The following is an 18495-nucleotide window of genomic DNA, read 5'->3' as shown; positions in this document are numbered from 1 at the left end:
TCTTCATCTATAGGATGAGTTGGAAAAGAAAATGGCAAAACATGCCAGTATCTTTGCCAAGAAAATGCTAAATGGAGTCATGAAGAGTTGGACACAAGTGAAGAATGACTGAACTAAACAAGCTACCAGGCTTACTCTGTTTTAAGTGCAATGTTTTAAGGCAACAACATAGTCTTTGCCTTGAAGGAGTTCACATTCTAGTGGAAAGACAACCTAAAAATAAGTATATACAAGAAAAAATAGAAAGTGATCTTAGGGGGGAAAGTACCGCCAGTGCAATGGGATGATAATAAGTAGAGTTGGTGGTATTGGACTCCATAGGCTCAGCTTGTACTAAGGAGTGTATGGATGATGCTGGTGCTGTAATATCTTAGAATTCATACTGATTTGAAGTCTCAGAATTGGTGCCATTTCTGTTCAGTCCAACAATATGGAATGGAAAGCTTGACTTCATAATGGGCTGCAGACTATAAAGCAAGCATGTCTGTAGGCTTATATTTAACCCATTAGCTAGGCAACTAGAGACAACCAACTTCTACCTAATCTTTGCCTTTAATGGTCTACCTACTTCTCTAATCTTGTTATTTGGTTATTATACCTCTCTTGAAGTCTTGTGATCTAGCCAAACTGACCTCTCTATTCTGCAGTCTTTCTCCCTTACTGGTGATCTCCATGCACTGGCCATTCTCTAGGCCTGGAATGTACTCACTCCCTCTTTACCTCCCCCTCAGTGTCTCTCATTAAGATAAAGCTCAGGCTCCATATTCTGCAAGAAGCCTTCCCAGATTCCCCCAAAATAACAACTACTCTGAGATATCATTTCACACCTATCAGATTGGCTAAAATGATAAAAGGGCGAATTGACAAATGTTGGAGGGAATGTGGAAAAATAGGGAAAAAACACCAATACACTGTTGGTAGAACTAGAACTGATTCAGCCATACTGGAGAGCAAACTGGAATAATACTCAGAGTTATCTTTTTTTTAAACCTTTGCATTCCATTTTAGAAATAATACTGTGTATTGGTTCTAAGGCAGAAGAGCTGTAAGTGCTAGCAATTGGGATTAAGTGACTTGCCCGGGGTCCCACAGTCGCTGAGATCAGATTCAAACCCAGGACTTCTGCTAGTTTCTAGACCTGGCTCTCAATCTACTGAGCCACCCAGCTGCCCTCACTGTGTATACATTTTGACTCAGCAATACTACTATTAGGTTTATATCCTAATGTGATCAAGGAAAGTGGAAAAGAACCTATATATTCTAAAATATTTATAGCATTCTCTTTCTCTTTATATATTCTCTTTGTGGTGGTAAAGACCTGGAAATGTAAGTGGTGCCCATTGATTGGGGAATGGATAAACAAGTTGAGGTATATGATCATGATAGAATACTACTGTGCTATAAGAAATGATGAATATATTAATTAAATTAAATTTTCAAAATTAAATTAATTAATTTTTAAAAGCATGGAAAAATCTAAATGAAATTATGAAAAAGCAAAATTAGAAGAATCAAGAGAACATTGTATATATGAATATATATGCAGCTATAGAATTAATATATGAAGAAGAATAGTTTTTGAATGTCTACCTCCAGAGAATGAACTGAAAAATAGAAACAGAAAGCCACAATCTATATCTATATATCTTTTTTGTTGTGTAATACCTTCTATTGTGTGGAAAAGGAAAGGAAAAACTGAGATACTTGGGAATACATTTTATTAAATAAATGAAGTTAAGAAAGAGAATTAATGAACTGAGGCATAAAGAGAATAAGTGTTTTTATCTTAAATTCATAGATATAAAAAGGATCAGCTCCAGGTCTTCCTACTCCTAGTCCAGGGATCTTGTCATCATATAATGCTATCTCTCCCTGTTACATTCTACTTCTGCTTTTCCTTTTTTAGGGTCATTGTCACATTTATTTGCTATATCAGGGAAACATTAATTTTACTTCTGTGCAAAGCACAATGCTCACCTGGTCTAGGCCCTATTCTAAAGAAATTTAAAAAACAAAATAAGAAGGGGAGAATAATGAATGCTGGAGGGGATGTGGCCAAATTGGAGCATTAATGCATTGCTGGTGGAGTTGTGAACTGATCCAACCATTCTGGATGGCAATTTGGAACTACAAAAGGCTATAAAAGAATGCCTACCCTCTGATCCAGCCATACCATTGTTGGGATTGTACCCCAAAGAGATCATAGATAAACAGACTTGCACGAAAATATTTATAGCTGCGCTTTTTGTGGTGGCAAAAAACTGGAAAATGAGGGGATGCCCTTCAATTGGGGAATGGCTGAACAAATTGTGGTATATGCTGGTGATGAATCAAAGGAATAATAAACTGGAGGAATTCCATGTAAACTGGAAAGACCTCCAGGAATTGATGCAGAGTGAAAGGAGCAGACAGAAGAACATTGTACACAGAGACTGATACACTGTGGTAAAATAGAATGTAATGGATTTCTGTACTAGCAGCAATGCAATGACCCAGGACAATTCTGAGGGATTTATGGAAAAGAACCCTACCCACATTCAGAGGAAGAACAGCAGGAGAAGAAACAGAAGAAAATCAACTGCTTGAATACATGGGTTGATGAGGACATGATTGGGGATCGAAAGTACCACACCAATGCAACTATCAACAATTTGGAAATAGGTCTTGATTAATGACACATGTTAAAACCAGTGGAAATTCATATCAGCCAGGGGAGGGGGGATGTCGGGGGGGGGTGAAGGGGAAAGTAAGAGCATAAATCATGTAACCATGTTAACTTTTCTAAAATATAAATATTAATAAATGTTTAAAAAAATAAGAGAGAATGGACTGGTAAGGACAAATACACAAATAACTAGGATACTGAGGAGAGGAGGAAGTATAGAGGCCATATCCAGGCAGTGTGCCAGGACAGTTTTGAGGAAAGAGAGATCCCTTTTCAGTGGGTGTATGTGTATGTGGAGGGGAGCCTGAGGAAAGTAAAGCAAGTCAGAGAAGACTTCCTTTTCATTTTCTTACATAAGAAAAAATCTTCAAGAACCAGATATAGTACTTTAAATACATTAAATTTTATTGAAAATGTACATCTTTGAGCACTTCCAATTTTCCATATTCATTCAGCAACCACAACAAATTCTAAATAGTTGAGACAAATGAACATTTTCAATCTTCTCCCATTAAAACCTAGATTGGCTAGTCCATCTATGCAGAAAAAAAAAAGTTCCTTGGACCCTTTATTATTCAGTGTCAATGATCATGTGCCTTGGAAGCAGGAAGAAGATCTGAGGATTTGGAAGAAAGTTCTATATTCACAAAAGAAAGCAAAAGCTGGGGAAGCATATCACTGGCAAAATAAGAGGCAACTACATATAGAACACACACTGAACTGGCACTTCCCCAACATAGTAAGAGATTCTTTCCCCCACTCATAGGCTTACATAATACATCATGTGGCAGAATTATGAACACTATTTACAGAATTTTTTTAAAAGGTGAATCAACTTTCCTTAATATATACACTCACATTTTTATTTGTTGCTGATCAGCTATTGCTTTTCTTTTTTTACTCACTTTTACTCATTTATTTATTTCTTCATTCATTCATTTATTTCTTTATGCTTTCTTATGCTTTTTGTTTTTTTAATTTTAATTTTAATTTTGAATTCAGCTATTGCTTTTCAAAACCTGCTCTGAAGTTTTTGTTTTTGTTTTGTTTTGAAAGAGAGGATTTCTAGCACTGAGTATATTTGCTTGGAGCTGCCAGGATGCGGGTGGATCTGCAGAATTACTCTGCACACATTTCAAAGTATGATTTTGAGTCACAGAGAGAAAATGAAAAAAGACAAAGAGAAGATATGGCTTATAACAGTGACATTCAATTTGATTGGATTCTAGTGGAGAAGTCTGTGCGTGATGGACATTAGCCTATTCCAGTGAAGGGCAAGTCTCAATTCGACTTACCTCCTTTTCAAAGGCAAACTGAATCTTCTGTCGCTGTCTGTCTTGTTGAGGCTTCCTGTCCCAAAGGTTTCCTTAGTGAGCCAAAAGGAAATTGCCAGCAGGGCTTCATGCCTACTTAAGTCCATGGAACTGTAGTCGGTAACTGCATGTGCTATCACGTGTTAAAAGTCTCTATCTGTTCTCCTTTATGAAGTACGCTAGTCACTTGCGACATGACTCACAGAGGACTTGACTCATATGAAGTAGCCGATGATTAGGAGGCAGAGTACATTCACCAGCCTTTAGGCTACACTGAGACAATCCATGGTCAAGTTAGGAATCTGGAGCTTTCATTTCTTTGTGGCATCTGTTGGAGTCTGGATTAAGGTAGCTAAAACATTTTTGTACACCTGGAGAAAGGTAGCCAGTTCTTCCCTTTGTCACATAACCATATCCTTTATTGGCGTGTGGTGTATAATTATGCCCGTGCAAAAGGGTCAATATTGTATGGCTATTTTTATTATTACAAGCTATCATGGCTTTTGGCACACAAGAGCATTAGTAGCTATTGCCAAATCAGCTCCTGAATAGTGAAAGAGATGTATGATCATCCAATTGGAAGTGATTTGCTAATGTATTAGAGATTTAAGTCAAACATTCTCAGTAAGAGCCAGGTAATTTTGAAATCCATGAAAACTGGCTAAAAAGAAAACTGAGTTTGAAATAAACATTATAGTTGCGATTTTTTTTCTCAGAAAATAGTATCTAAATTTAATTTGGTGGGGGGAGTGTTGGTAACTTTTCTTTATTTCCTCCATGAAATTTTTTAAAGTTGAATTGAAAGTACTAAATGCACCGCCCTCAAAGTCTAGTAGTAAAGTTTTTGAAGATAGGGTTCACAAGTCTGAATTCATAGATAGCTGATTAAGTGGACCAATCAATCAAAATCTAAAAGTCTTGATGGACAAATGAGAAGGCAGCATTTCTTCTAAGACAGGAAGCTGAGTTGTGAAATCAATAGTCCCAAATTCTATTCTTAGCCACTGACTTTCTTCCCCTCTGTAATAAGTATATCAACTGTAGTTGATTCTTTCAAAGGGAAGCTGCCACAATAAGTACACTAAAAAAATTTAAGAACAGGGGTTGCTCATATCAAAGAGCATACATTAAGCATTAAAAGTATTATTGCTGAGCATTTGCTATTTCCTGTAGCTTGGCTCATTAAACCAATTATTTGATATGAGATAACGATTGTGTACAATATATTTCTAACAGCTTGAATGAAAGAACAATTCAAGTATTTAAAAAAATCAAACAAGGGCAGCTGGGTAGCTCAGTGGATTGAGAGCCAGGCCTAGAGACGGGAGGTCCTAGGTTCAAATCCGGCCTCAGACACTTCCTAGCTGTGTGACCCTGGGCAAGTCACTTGACCCCCATTGCCCACCCTTATGGCTCTTCCACCAAGGAGCCAATACACAGAAGTTAAGGGTTTAAAAAAAAAATCAAACAAAACATGAGTTCGGGAAAAAAAAATCATTTGTGTTCCAATCACTTAACTGGATTAAAAAAAAACACACAATAGTATTTCAACATCCTTTTACAGTCTTCGGAGCTCAGAGTTCCCATGTAAATCTCTGGCCCATGCTACATATCAGATTTATAACTATTAAGCACATGCTTGGTAGACCACAAGGTAAAACTGTCATTAACATGTTAACGTTTTCTCACATAAATGCAATTCTTCTTCATTATAGATTTTTCTCAAGGACTTAAGCTATATGATATCTTTAAAACAGATAATTTCTATACTATGAATCAAATCCAGAAGTGCATGAATATATCAGTTGTACTTCTATTCAGATGTTGTCAATTCGTGAAATGTTTAATGAGTATTAGAATGATACGTAATTGTATCATAGTTTTGAAAGTGAATTCCCTTAGAAGTTGTGATCTTCATAATTGCACCATTTAGAGAATCATCTTCTATGATGGTTATTAATCCTTTAGCGATGGTCGATGGGCTAAAAATAGAAATAAGACATGTGAATTTTAAAAGGTAGGGATGCTTGGGATGGCATCTTTCCTTTTTTAGTGATTTCTAAAGTACCCCTTACCTCTAGCTTTCGGCAATTTAATCTAGAAGATGTTTAGGATGAAGACATTGCTATTCCTCATTAGTTTTAGTTAACAAGATTTTGGAAGACTAGATAAAGAGTACAGAGGTCAGAACTCATACTAGACTTTGGTCACTTGGGGCCTGAATTATTCATATTTACTTTTCACCATATTTAGATGAGTCTTTCCCCATCCTATTTCATGTGCTTGACTTGACACCCACCAGCTAGAAAATGTCAAATGTAACAGCAAAAACGATCTCTATTCTATGCTACCTTATTCCTGGCTTTATTAAGTCGCTGGGTGCTACTGTTTCCATCTGTTATTATGACTTCTGTTGTTTAGCCGTGGTAGAGTGGAGAATGTGGGTAAGGAGCCCATGAACTTACATAAATATATATTTTATATATTTAAATATAAATATTTAACATTTGAGAGGACTGTGTGGTTTTAGAATCAACTTATGGCCTGAGTTCAAGTAACATTGCTGACATGTATGACTCTGGGAAGATTTAATTAAAGCAGGATTTCTAAGAATGTAAATTGTAGTTGTCAAGTTTCATTGGCAGGGATTGGGGTGGGGGGGTGTTACCTCGCCTGGGGAGTTTTCTATACCAATAAAACAGAGGCTCAGTTCAGTTCACTTTCTCTCCATCTTCAGAGATAGTCAATCAACCACAGATAAGATCTTAAGATTACATTAGTTTTGGAAATAGATACTGATAAAATTCTCTTTTGTACATAACTGAGACGTTAAAGAACCAGCTTCATTTTGTAAGAGAGTCAGTAGAATTCTTTCTCTCATAAAATTACAATATTAAAAACCCCAAAAGTCATCCCTGGCTTCAGAGCTATAGCAAAACAAAGTTGTTTGAGTCCTGAATTATCTGCCCACATGTATTACAAGACTTGTAAGAGAAAATATGGAGGTCTCTACTTACTCTAAGACTCCATAAAATTTCATCATATCTTTGATACAATCCTTGTATTCATAATATTGTCCCATGTTCTCTTCTTTTTCAATGGACTGAAGAATCGGTGTGTTAACAAAACCCGGGCAAATGGCATTTATTCTCACACCATTTTTCGTATAGTTAGCTGCCATCTACAAATGAAAACAAAAGATGTGTTAAGAAAAATGATTCCATAAATTACTGCGGTTTTTGATAGGATTGGTATACAATAATATTTGTAAAATGTAAAACGGAACAAGAGTCAGCGTGGAATCATAGAAAGTGAACTGGCATTCAGAGTTTAAGTCCTGCCTCTTAGTAGACCCTAGGGAAATCATTTACTGTCTCTGCAGTGTTAATCATATGAAAAGCACTGTACTAGATGTCAAAGATACAATGGCAAAACAAGAGTTTCTAACCGCAAGTCCTTCAGAATCACACTCCAGCTTATCATTCTAGATGGATGAGATATTACTATTCAAGTACTCTAGCTCCAGTCAGGCTATCCTAATTGCTGTTTCCAATAAGAGAAATCTTATTTCCTACCTTTGCCTTTGCACAGATTGTTCCACCTACCATGCTCTCCTTCTTTAGCTTTGATCTCTGAATAACTAATCCTAACTCAAGGGCTACCTCTTTCAAGAAACCTTTCCTATTTCCCCAGATTGTTAAGGGTTTTCTTCTCAATCATCTTATATTTGTATGCTATATATGTTCAACTAATTTGTGAAGTTGTATCACTTTCAAACTCCTCAGGAAGGAGGTAAGTTCTTTTAAGGGGAGAGGCTATCAAATTTTATATTTGTATCTCCAGAGGCTAACACAGAATACGGCACATAGTAGGTGTTTAACAAAAGTATGTTAATTGAAATAAAACATTTAAGTAATGGGAAAAAGTCTGTTCTCTCATGATAGAGTTAAGAGTCCTTCAGACGTCAGAGAGGAAAACATTAAGGTAGGTTGGCACAATCTTTAATTTCTGAATGAAAGCAATTCAGATAACCCAAATTAACTCTCTGGGTTTCAGGTTTCTCACTTGTAAAATGAGAAGGTTGGATTAAAGTCAGGGATTCTTAGCTTTTTTTGTATGCCATGTAATCTTTGGCAGGCTAGTGAAGTCTATGGACTGAAAAAAATTTTTTTAAATGCATAAAATAAAGACATAAAATTATGTAGTCAGCATTGCCTAGGCTAAAAGTTAGCCAATTATATTGAAATCATTATCAAAATATTAAGGAAAAAAACAATTAAAGAGCCTTTGGATTTGATTGTCTCTGATATTCTTTTTCTTACATCTCTAAATCTTCTGATCCTCAATTTCCCAAAAAGCCTTTTCTTGGCTTAATGGAGAGACAAGGAGATATGTTAGTTGTGACTAGAAAAAAATGCCCCAATTTTGTTCTCCAATAAGGCTAACTTGACTTAGGTCACTAATCCCTTCTTGCTTATGAAGCTGGTCTATCTCATTAAAAACTATACCTAATATTAGGGGATATGGAAGGGTGATTCCATTAGTGTTCATGTAGGTTAGTTTGTTGAGTTGAATAAAACAAAATTCTCAAGAGGTCTATCTGATAGGGTTTGATCCCTGGACTAGTTACAACTTTGCAGAGGAAAAAAAGAAATTTAGTTTCATAGTTGCAGACTACACCCTTCATTATACTACTCATTGGTCATCAGGGGAAATGCTGAGAATGATTTGGCTGAGTCATCTACACTAATAGTCACATTGGAAAAATAAATCAGAGCACATGTCCTACTGATATTAGGGCAGCAACATTAATTTCCCATAAGAAGGGAGACATGTTGACGAGTATCCAAAGATGAAACATTTGTAACAAAAAAAATCAGATTATTTACTTCACAATGAGTTGTGGCAAATATTAAGTAAATTAAGAATAAATGTTAAAAGTTATAAAACAAAATTTAAAAACTTATCTCTTATTAAAGAGATATTGCTCTATCAATAAGGCAAAAAGTAGAAATGAAATATATCTGGTAGAATTAGTCTGAGGATAAATTATCTAACAGCTACTGCTTAAAAACAGAAAATCAAACAAAACAAAACAAAAAAAACTGTAGCTGATAGTAAAGGTTCCAGTTTCTTTGCCCTAACTCCTCATTTTACTTGAATTAAAAAAGCACTGGGTTAAAGTTTTTTTTTTTAAAAGCTTTATTTTGTTTTCAGCCTTAATATTCTTAGGTCAGATTGACACAGGCTAATCATTTGATTAGTAATATATAATTATATATAATTTCCTCTAGTCCTGGCTAAATATTTCAAGAGAAATCTGACTTATTTTGGGTTGATCAGTCCAGGTAACAGGAGCTGTATAGACATAACTTAGACTATAATAGCCTAGGTTTTACTTGAATAAGATTGCAGTCAGAATCTAGAGTTTGAAAATACTGGCAGTATGAGATAGTGTTAAGGAGAGACGTGCTATAGAGTTATGGTGGAATGAGGACAAAAATCTAAGTTTTCTGATGCTTTTTTTTTTATTATACTATGTTTAAAGAATCAAGTGGTGAAGAATGTATTGAAGATTTATTCTCTAATATAGTGACTAACTCCAGAATTGAACAGATCTATAAGTTTAGATTTTCTTAAAATGGGGAGCTGGCTTTTATTTTTAACCATCAAGGATCACAGATATGAAATATCCCCCCTCCCCCCAGAATTTAGAATGAAGCCTCCAAGTCAAACTCTTGGTATGGAGAGATGATCCTGGTTCTCAAAAGCTTAGCCAACAAAGCACACGTTCTGTCAATATCTACCAAGATGGAAAAGCTTCGAGTCCAGTAATGGACTGATCATGTATTTGTTGTCCAGGACTATATCACCGTATTTGGAGAGGTTCATACCAAAAGCGGGATATATTTTTATCAACTGTCTAAGACAGTGATGGGCAAACTTTTTAACGAGGGGCCAAAGGAAAGGAAATGCTCATCTGTCGGTCTGTTTCTAAGGTAACTCTTTTGAAGTTTCATTGTATTGTATCCTACTCATTGCATCCGTCAGATTAGGAATAGTGTTGTGTAGCCAGATAGAACATTTCAGGGGGCTGCATCTGGCCTGCGGGCTATAGTTTGCCCATCACTAGTCTAAGATTATCTATTAAGTTAGAAGACAATTATTATCTATGTTGAATACTTGAACTGATGAAACTGCAAATCCTTGAAGTTCTTAAGTCAAACAGACTATCACTTTCTTCTTTTCTTGCATGGTCTGTAGAATATTGCATTATGTATTATATTAGATTAATATCATATATAATAATAGCTAGTATTGCTTAAAGTTTGCCACATGCTTTATATATCATTTGCTTCCCCCCCAAACCTGTGAAGTAGATACTATTATTACCCCGAATTTGCAGATGAGGAAACTGATGTAGCAAAGTTTAAGGGATACAGAGCTAGGAAGTGTATGGTCTTCCCAATTCCAAGGTTAGAATGTTATCTATTTTGATATTTAGCTACCATTTTTCTCATGTAACTATTTCCTAATTCAGAGAGAGAGAGAGAGAGAGACAGAGAGAGACAGAGAGAGAGAGAGAGAGAGAGAGAGAGAGAGAGAGGGAGAGAGAGAGAGAGAGAGAGAGATTCTGTGTTAAGTTAAAGGTACATGGTGAGGTTTTGGGCCACTATATATTTACTCACAGCTGTAGAACGTGTGAATCCAATTATTCCATGTTTGGAAGCACAGTATACAGGTTGGTGTGCAGTAGGCATAAGTCCTTTAAAAAAAGAGATGAGAGGAAAAAGTAAATAGACTATTTTTCACTGGACAACTATTCAACCAATTTGGCGTAGCTATAGCTAAAAAAAGAATATTTTGGCAAATCTTTCAAATAAAAAAAACCATAACCACTTTACCCCTATGCAATTTTGATAAACTTGCAATTTACTCTTTGTCTCTCCTCCTTAACCCAAATGCACTTATTCTACTAGCCAGGACCTCAGTAGTTTATGTGTCTAATTGAATGCTCAAGAGGTTGAGTGAAGAATGAGACTCAGCTTCTTCACTTATAAAAGGAGGATAATTTGCCCCATCTATAGTGAAGAGAAAAATCCTTAGTAAATTATAAGGCTATCATATAAATGAATTGTTATTACTCTCTGCCTCTAAGCCTGGCAAGTTGAAGATAATCTTTAAATAGAATATAATACATGGAGGAAATTCTTATTTAGAGAACCCTATGAATCATTTTATTAACTAAAACCAAAGCATCAATTTGTTATGCAGCAAATCCTCCTTCCCAGCTCCTTTTCAAGGAATGTTTTCTTTACAGAGTGTTATTCCTGGATAGTAGAGCCAAGGGGAACCTCAGCATCACCATCTCAAACAAAAGCCTCATTTGGATCTGGTTCTTATCATTAGCCATCATCTCTAACAATCCAACTGACTCCAGCCTTTTTAACACAGCGTTCCAGCCCTTTTGCCCCTGGAAAACATGGCTTTTCAAGGAACTGGCTCATCATAAAATAAGCATTACTATCAAGCTTATTTCATTGAAGTGCCTGCCAGTTTGGGGTTTGATTAACACGTATACTTGTGAACTCGCATCCCTGCTCCTTTGGTCAATTTACATTACTTCTTCAAGTCAGTTCTATATGTTTGCGTGATCTTACAATAATATCTTTCTTTCTCAGCCCCTTATAATGATTTCTCTGTGTAGGAAACCAAAGATCTTTAATTTCTAAGATGGTTATTCTACTGCTAATAAAATGAATTCATTTCCACTCAGCTAGCCATTCTCAGAAAAATCACCAAATGAGTTGAGTGTATATGCCAAACTCCAAATCTAGATATAGGATTGAACCACTCCCAAGATGCATGTCAAGTTTCCACTCAGAAAGTATGTTGACTTTGGAGTTCATTGAAAGACCCAGAAGAATCATTCAAAGGTAACAAAATATCTACCCTGGAAAATCAAAGACTTTAATGTTGTAGCATTCTTTGAATTCACCTTAAAGTTAGAAAAATATACTTAACTGTATTATGTCTGTGAGTGTCTTTTAACAGTTAAATTTTATTTTATATCAGTTATTTCCCACAATAATCCTTATTCCCATTGAAACTGCCTACAACAAAGAAAAACAGAGAAAAGGAGAGTTCTGTTTTGAGGCAAAGATTTGAGAGCCCCTTAGCCTCTGCCAGCCTCTCCCCATTTCCCTTTTCCTCTTCACCAGCTCTGTCCATCACCAGCAGCAGGGGGCTAAGGGCAGTCCCCTCGGGGGCTCTCCCCAAACCTGGAATGGTCTCCCTCCTCATCTCTTCCTCTTAGCTTTTCTAGCTTCCTTCAAGACCCAGCTAATATCCCACTTTCTGCAAGAAGCTTTCCCCAATGCTCTTTAAACTTAACACCCTTCCTCTGAGATTACTTCCACGTTATCTCATATTCATCTTGTTTGGACACAATCTTTCGCATATTGCCTTTTCTATTAGATTATAAACTCATTTAGAGAAGGGACCATTTTTGCCTTTTGTCTTTGGGTTGTGTCCTCAGTAATTTGCGCTTTGTCCCTTGTGTAGTAAGAACCTAAAGTGCTTTCTGACTTAAGCCAACGTCCAACATTGCATTTTTAGAATCGCCCACGTTTCTTATTAGAGGAGAAAAGTATACCGGAATTATCATCCGTTCTCTCTCTCAAGTTTCAACAACCTTCAGGGAACAGAAAAAATGTAATGGGAGCTTGAGGTTTGTGGGATTTTTAGAACTAGTAGGTTTCTTAAAGATCAAACTAAAAGTGGATGAATATTTTAAGTTGTCTCAATAAAATAGTTTAAAAACAGCTTTTTAAGATTGGATGATATATACTCTATGGAAGCCAGATCTTAGGCTTCATCTAGCCTTTTCAATATGATTTTTAGCAAAAACCCCAACTAAGTTACACTTACTATCACAAGGTCAGATATCTAAAATGTGCAAATCTTTCAAGGCCTTCAAATCCAGTCCCTTTATTTTTTTAGGTGCAGAACTTGAGGGTTAGAAAGAGGGAAAAGATTTACCCCAAAGTCATCTAAATAGTGCATAGTAAAGTCACTCTTTGCCCCAAGGTCTTGGGACTCCCTAAATAGTACTCTATTCAGTTGGTTAAATTATATTTATTTAGTGCTGCTCCAGAATAAGAAAACATAGGGTTTCTGTTTAATCCAGCCTCAGCTTTTTTCACCTACCCTGAACAATCTTTTCAGGTCTGGGAACTGCCATTATTACCCTAGGAAATGCAGAGACGAGTTTACATAGAGATAAATTAGTTGACATAGCTACAAAATATACAATAAATCAAGAATGTTCTCTTGGCTGAAAAAGAAAGTAATCAACAGATAGGCAGAAAGGCCTTCCAAAGGGTGATTTGGAATTAATTCCTACTGTCACAAACCTGAACTTCTGAACTCGCCTCATTCAATATTTAAGTATGTAGTGAGTGAAATATTTAGAAGACTCGTTTTGTTGGCTCTTTCTCATGAGACTAGAGACAAACTCATTTCCACAGGTGGTACGGCGGTAAAGGCTTCCCTGGTTCCTAAAGAATCTTTTAGACTCCTGGTGGATTTTGTTTATTCTAAATACAATGAGTTGTGAATACATAGAAGGCCATAGCCCAGAGATCTTGAAGGTCATTTAGTCCAACTCCCTTATTTTATAAGAGAACTAGCCAGAATGATCTTGGGGAAATTACTGCTGGATTTGTTGACCTCTAAGGCTTCTTCCTATTTTAAGACTATGATCCTAGTTGTCTTTCCCAAGGTCATGCTGCTATTATCTGGTAGGATCATGAATCATTCTCAACTCTTGACTAGAGATCCATGAGTCATTCCACTGTGCCATGTTTTAATTCAGTTCTTTAATAAGATGAAGGATATACGCTTAAATATGGGATTTCAGTGGATTACATGAGGCAACTAAAGAAAGTGAATGTGATCTAGAGTAGTATTAAGAGGAACACTGTTGGTGAGATGGTTTTAATAAGTATTTTCTGTCCTGGGCAGACTCATGACTAAAATATTAGGCTCAGAATTTATGAAGGACGTTGACGATCTGGAGAGCGTCCAGAGGAAGGCAATGAGAATGGAGAAAGTGCCTTGAGTCCATGTAGTATGAAGAGACCCTCAAGGAAATGAGATGTTAGCCTGGAAGAAACCTCATGGAATCAGGAGAATAGTCTTCAAATATGCGGAGGATTGTTATGTAGAAGTTTGTGATTTATTTGTTCTTCAGTCATCTCCAACTCTTTGTGACCTCATCTGAGGTTTTCTTGGCAAAGATACTGGAGTGGTTCACCATTTCCTACTCCAGCTCATTTTGGAGATTAGGAAACTGAGGAGGAAGGAGTTAATTAATTTGCCCCGGGGTTACACAAGCACTATGTGTTTGAGATCAGATTTTAACTTAGGGAAATGATTTTTCCTGACTCCAGACCTGGCACTCTTTTTCCTGAGCTTCCTATTGTTAATACTATTCTTTGAAAATATGCTTTTGTGAAAAAGTACCTCGGGGTAGTACTATTATTAATTATTATCATTTCACTGAAGTACTGATGAGCATAGTAATCACTAGGTAATATTTGAAACATATCCTCTTGAAGTGCATGAAACTAATAATTTGCCCTCTGGGCTGTTTTTGGACATAAATTAGTTACAAATGTAAGCACTTGAGAAGAGGTGATTAAGTCAGAGGTTTTTAATCTTCTTTTGTGTCATAGATGCCTTTGTCAGTTTGGTGAAGCCTATGCATTCCTTATCAGTGTAATGTTTTTAAATACATAAAATAAAAAAAATGTATTACAAAGGAGCCAAATAATGATAATAATGAAAATGACAACTAATATTTTTATAACTCTTTAAAATTTGTACAGAACTTTACAAATATTGCCTCATTTGATCTTCAGAACAACTCTGGGGAATACAGATGAGGAAACTGAGGCAGGCATTCAAATGACCAGTGTGATATAATTAATAAGTGTCTGAAGCAGGACAAACTCTACACTGACCACAGTCCCCCTAAGAGTGTAGGTACACTGAAACATTTATTTATTTATTTATTTATTTATTTATTTGGTCTATGGACTTCAGGTTAAAACTCCTGCGTGAGGTCAGAAAAAATTGAAAAAACTCTTAATTTTAATTTTTTACATACAAAATCATTTGATCTTTTGAGCCAATGTCCTTTTAGTATTCAATGATGGGCAAACTATGGCTGGAGGGCCAGATGCGGGCCCCCTGAAATGTTCTATCCACCACCCAACATTAATCCTAATTTGACAAATACAATGAGTAGGATACAATACAATGAAACTTCAAAAGAGTTGCCTTAGAAACAGACCGACAGATGAGCATTTCCTTTCCTTTGGCCCCCTCTTTAAAAAGTTTGTTCATCACTGGTATAGATGATTGCTTTTTTTTGAGCTTTATAATTTTTTATTTAAAAAAATTTAATTTTGCTACTTCAAAAGACTGATGGTCATTTCAATGATATGGCACCCTCTTCACTAAGGCAGATTGCCACTTCCATCATGCTTTAATAAATAAATCACTAACTGCTATGGCCACATCATTCTTCACTGAGTTTTAGTCCCAAACCTCCTGGAGCTTGCCTTGGCTGGCTCCTCAGCTAAGACCATAAGTCCCACTGGAAATCTTTCTAGCCTTTGAAAACCTGTAAAGGTTGTGTTCCTGCTGACACACCCTTTGAGAACCCAGAGTAATAACATCTTGAGACTTCAGAAGAGGCTTTTACTGAAAGGCCTTGTTAAATTGCTCCTCTTCTAAAAGAGTTTAATCTTGTTAAAACACTTAAAAAAACTCAACTCAAATGTAAAAAGACTTAGAATAGTGCTGCTGTTGTTACCTGGAACAGTGTTGGTTTAGCAGTCAAATCTTTTCATCTAGACTTTCCTGGGAGTTTTGCCTATGTAAAGATTACAGGAACAGACCTGTAAATTCATCTCAGAAATGAATTTGGATTCTCTAAAACTCTTGCAATTTTGTTAATTCTTGTAAAAATGGGGAGATTATTTTAGATTACTATTAAAAGTGAAAAGCTTTACCAAAGGGGGATAAAAAAGCCCCCAGAGTTATTCTTACTTAGTGGGCATATGCTGTTTTAAAAAATTACATTTTACTTTTTATTTTCAGTTTATTTTTAGTTTTTTACTTTAGTTTACTTTTACTTTTTTACATTTACTTAACATTATTAGCAGTCTTTTTATTTGCACAGAAGTAAAAAGACCTTGAAGTTGAAACCATATCAAGAAGCAATTTGGGGCCACGTCCTCAGAACTTTGCTATGGGCCAGCCTTATTAAATGGTACCAAATTTCCTGTGTGCCCGCCCCCTTTTAACTTTCTATCAAATCTTCAAAGGCCAAAGATAGTCAGTAAAGCTTGTTATCAGATAGGACTATACATTTAGGCCATTTGTATTTGATAAAATAGAAAGAGAAAAATAAAATCAATCAACAAGTATCTGTCAAAGTGAAACATGTCCTGTCCTCAAGGAGCTTATATACTTTGTTCCTTAGTTGGCCCTGGCTTCTCTGAAAAGGATGCTACTTGCTAAAATACAGTTTCCCCAACACTGCTCCCAAATGACCTTTACCATCCAGCTTAGTACAGACAGAAAAGGGGGAAGGGCTAGGTGATCCACATTAAGTGACTTGCCCAGAGTTACACAACTAGGAGGTATCTGAGACCATATTTGAACCTGGGTCCTAACAGCAGTCCTGGTGCTCTCTCCATTGTACCACTTAAAATACAGTCTTTGGTATATCTTACCAAAGCTGATAGGATTTGGAATATAAGTCTAGTGATGTGTTGTGTGTCCGTCGGTCTTCCAAGGCTTGGCTTAGATAATTTTGGAGGCTCTTCTTCAGAAAGTTGGTTACCCAGTCATTGAGATCTCCTTTCCCTGTCCCTGACCCATTCAGGAATACTGTCTTCTAAGGTGTGGACGAGGTGGAATTGAAGTTGGTGAAGAGAGTAATAACACAGATGAGAACATGGATCACTAGTGATGAAGGTATGAAAAGAGAAGACTGTGTGTAGTGGAGAGAGAGCTGACCTTGCAACTAGGAAAACCTGGTGTCAAGTTCTGCCTCTACCAAATAATAGCTACAGGACCCTGGGGAAGTCCTATAATCTCTCTGTGTTCCAGGTGGTTCTCTAGAATCTAGCAGAGTGAATAAAATATAGAATAGTGCTGACATTTTTAGTGGAGGGTGTTTCCTTCTCTGGGAGTTAGATCCTAGATCCGTGTACTAATGAAATCAGGGCAGCTAAGTGGCAACGTGGCTAGAGCACTGAACCTGGAAAGAGGAGAACTCATCTTCCTTTGTTCAAATCTGGCCTTAGACACGTACTAGCTATGTGACTCTGGCCAAATCACTTAACCCTGTTCACCTCAGTTCCTCATCTGAAAAACGAGATGGAGAAGGAACTAGAAAATCACTTCCATATCTTTGCCAAGAAGACCCAAATGAGGTCCCAAAGAGTTGGACACGACTGAAGCAACTGAACAAGAACCCATGAGATCACGGGTCTAATCTCTATCCTCACACTAAATAGAAAAGGCAAACCAGAAATATATTTTTTTTAAATCCCAAGTCTAATTTTCACACTGTTAGAATAAAATGAATACTATCTTGTTTCATATTATTATTAATGAAAAAGATTAAAAAAGCAAAAGTATAGGATCTGGAGAGCTGACCTAAAAATCATCATGAAGATGAAATTATTTTCCTGGGTTATTGGTTTACATGCCTTTCTAGAGTTTGCATTTTTAAAATCCTTTCTATTTTTTATGCCCCAAGCGTCAAAAGTCACAAAATCTTTTGTGCAATTACAAAATTAAAAAAACAAAATCACAAAATGTCTTCCTTCCAACAACAGCATTTGTTTTGATTCTAAGAGGATATCTATTTTAGTACAGAAGTGTCATTAATGATAACTAGCATTTATATACTGCTTTAAAGTTTGCAAAGCACTTGACCTATGTTAACTCATTTGATCCTCACAATAACCCAAGGAGGGGGGTGTTGTTCTTTTCCCCACATTACAAATGAAGAAACTGGGAACTGAGAGAGGATAAGTGACTTTCCTTGGGTCACATGGCTGATGAGTTTTAGGATCTGATTTCAGATTGTCTTGACTCCAAATCCAGCATCCTCTCCACTGCACTACTTAACTGCCCTATGCTCTCCATCTTTCTCTCCCAAAATACAGTTTATACCTACTCATCGCTGAATACAGTTTATTGGTTGAATAAGTAGGGATGATTGTTATGTTAGGTAATCTCCATATAGTTAAAAATACACAGATAAAGGGCATTCAAAGTCTTTTTGTTGTTTCAGTCTTGTATGACTGTGACTCCCTTTGGAGTTTTCTTGGCCAAAATTCTGGAGTGGGTTTGCCATTTCTTTTTCCAGTTCATTTTAGAGAGGAGGAAATGGAGGCAAATAGGGTTAAAGTGACTTGCCCAGGGTCA

The 18495-nt window shown here is 36.4% G+C and overlaps 1 protein-coding gene across 3 annotated transcripts in view; it reads right to left on the bottom strand.

The window, feature by feature from the left end:
• Positions 1-5457: 5457 nt before the first annotated feature.
• Positions 5458-18495, bottom strand: part of HPGD (15-hydroxyprostaglandin dehydrogenase) — a 42743-nt gene continuing 29705 nt past the window's right edge. For all 3 annotated transcript variants that reach the window (XM_044680673.1, XM_044680674.1, XM_044680672.1), the window contains 3 exons: positions 10668-10744; positions 6996-7159; positions 5458-5960 (listed from right to left, as the gene is read on the bottom strand). In XM_044680673.1, the coding sequence (XP_044536608.1) occupies positions 5822-5960; positions 6996-7159; positions 10668-10744 (380 nt within the window). In that variant the 3' untranslated portion in view covers positions 5458-5821. The remainder of the gene's footprint in view (positions 5961-6995; positions 7160-10667; positions 10745-18495) is intronic.

The sequence above is a fragment of the Gracilinanus agilis genome, chromosome 6 (assembly GCF_016433145.1).
Source record: "Gracilinanus agilis isolate LMUSP501 chromosome 6, AgileGrace, whole genome shotgun sequence".
Lineage (NCBI taxonomy): Eukaryota > Metazoa > Chordata > Mammalia > Didelphimorphia > Didelphidae > Gracilinanus > Gracilinanus agilis.
Note: the sequence above shows the minus strand (reverse complement) of the source record. Positions and strands in the feature narration are given on the sequence as shown.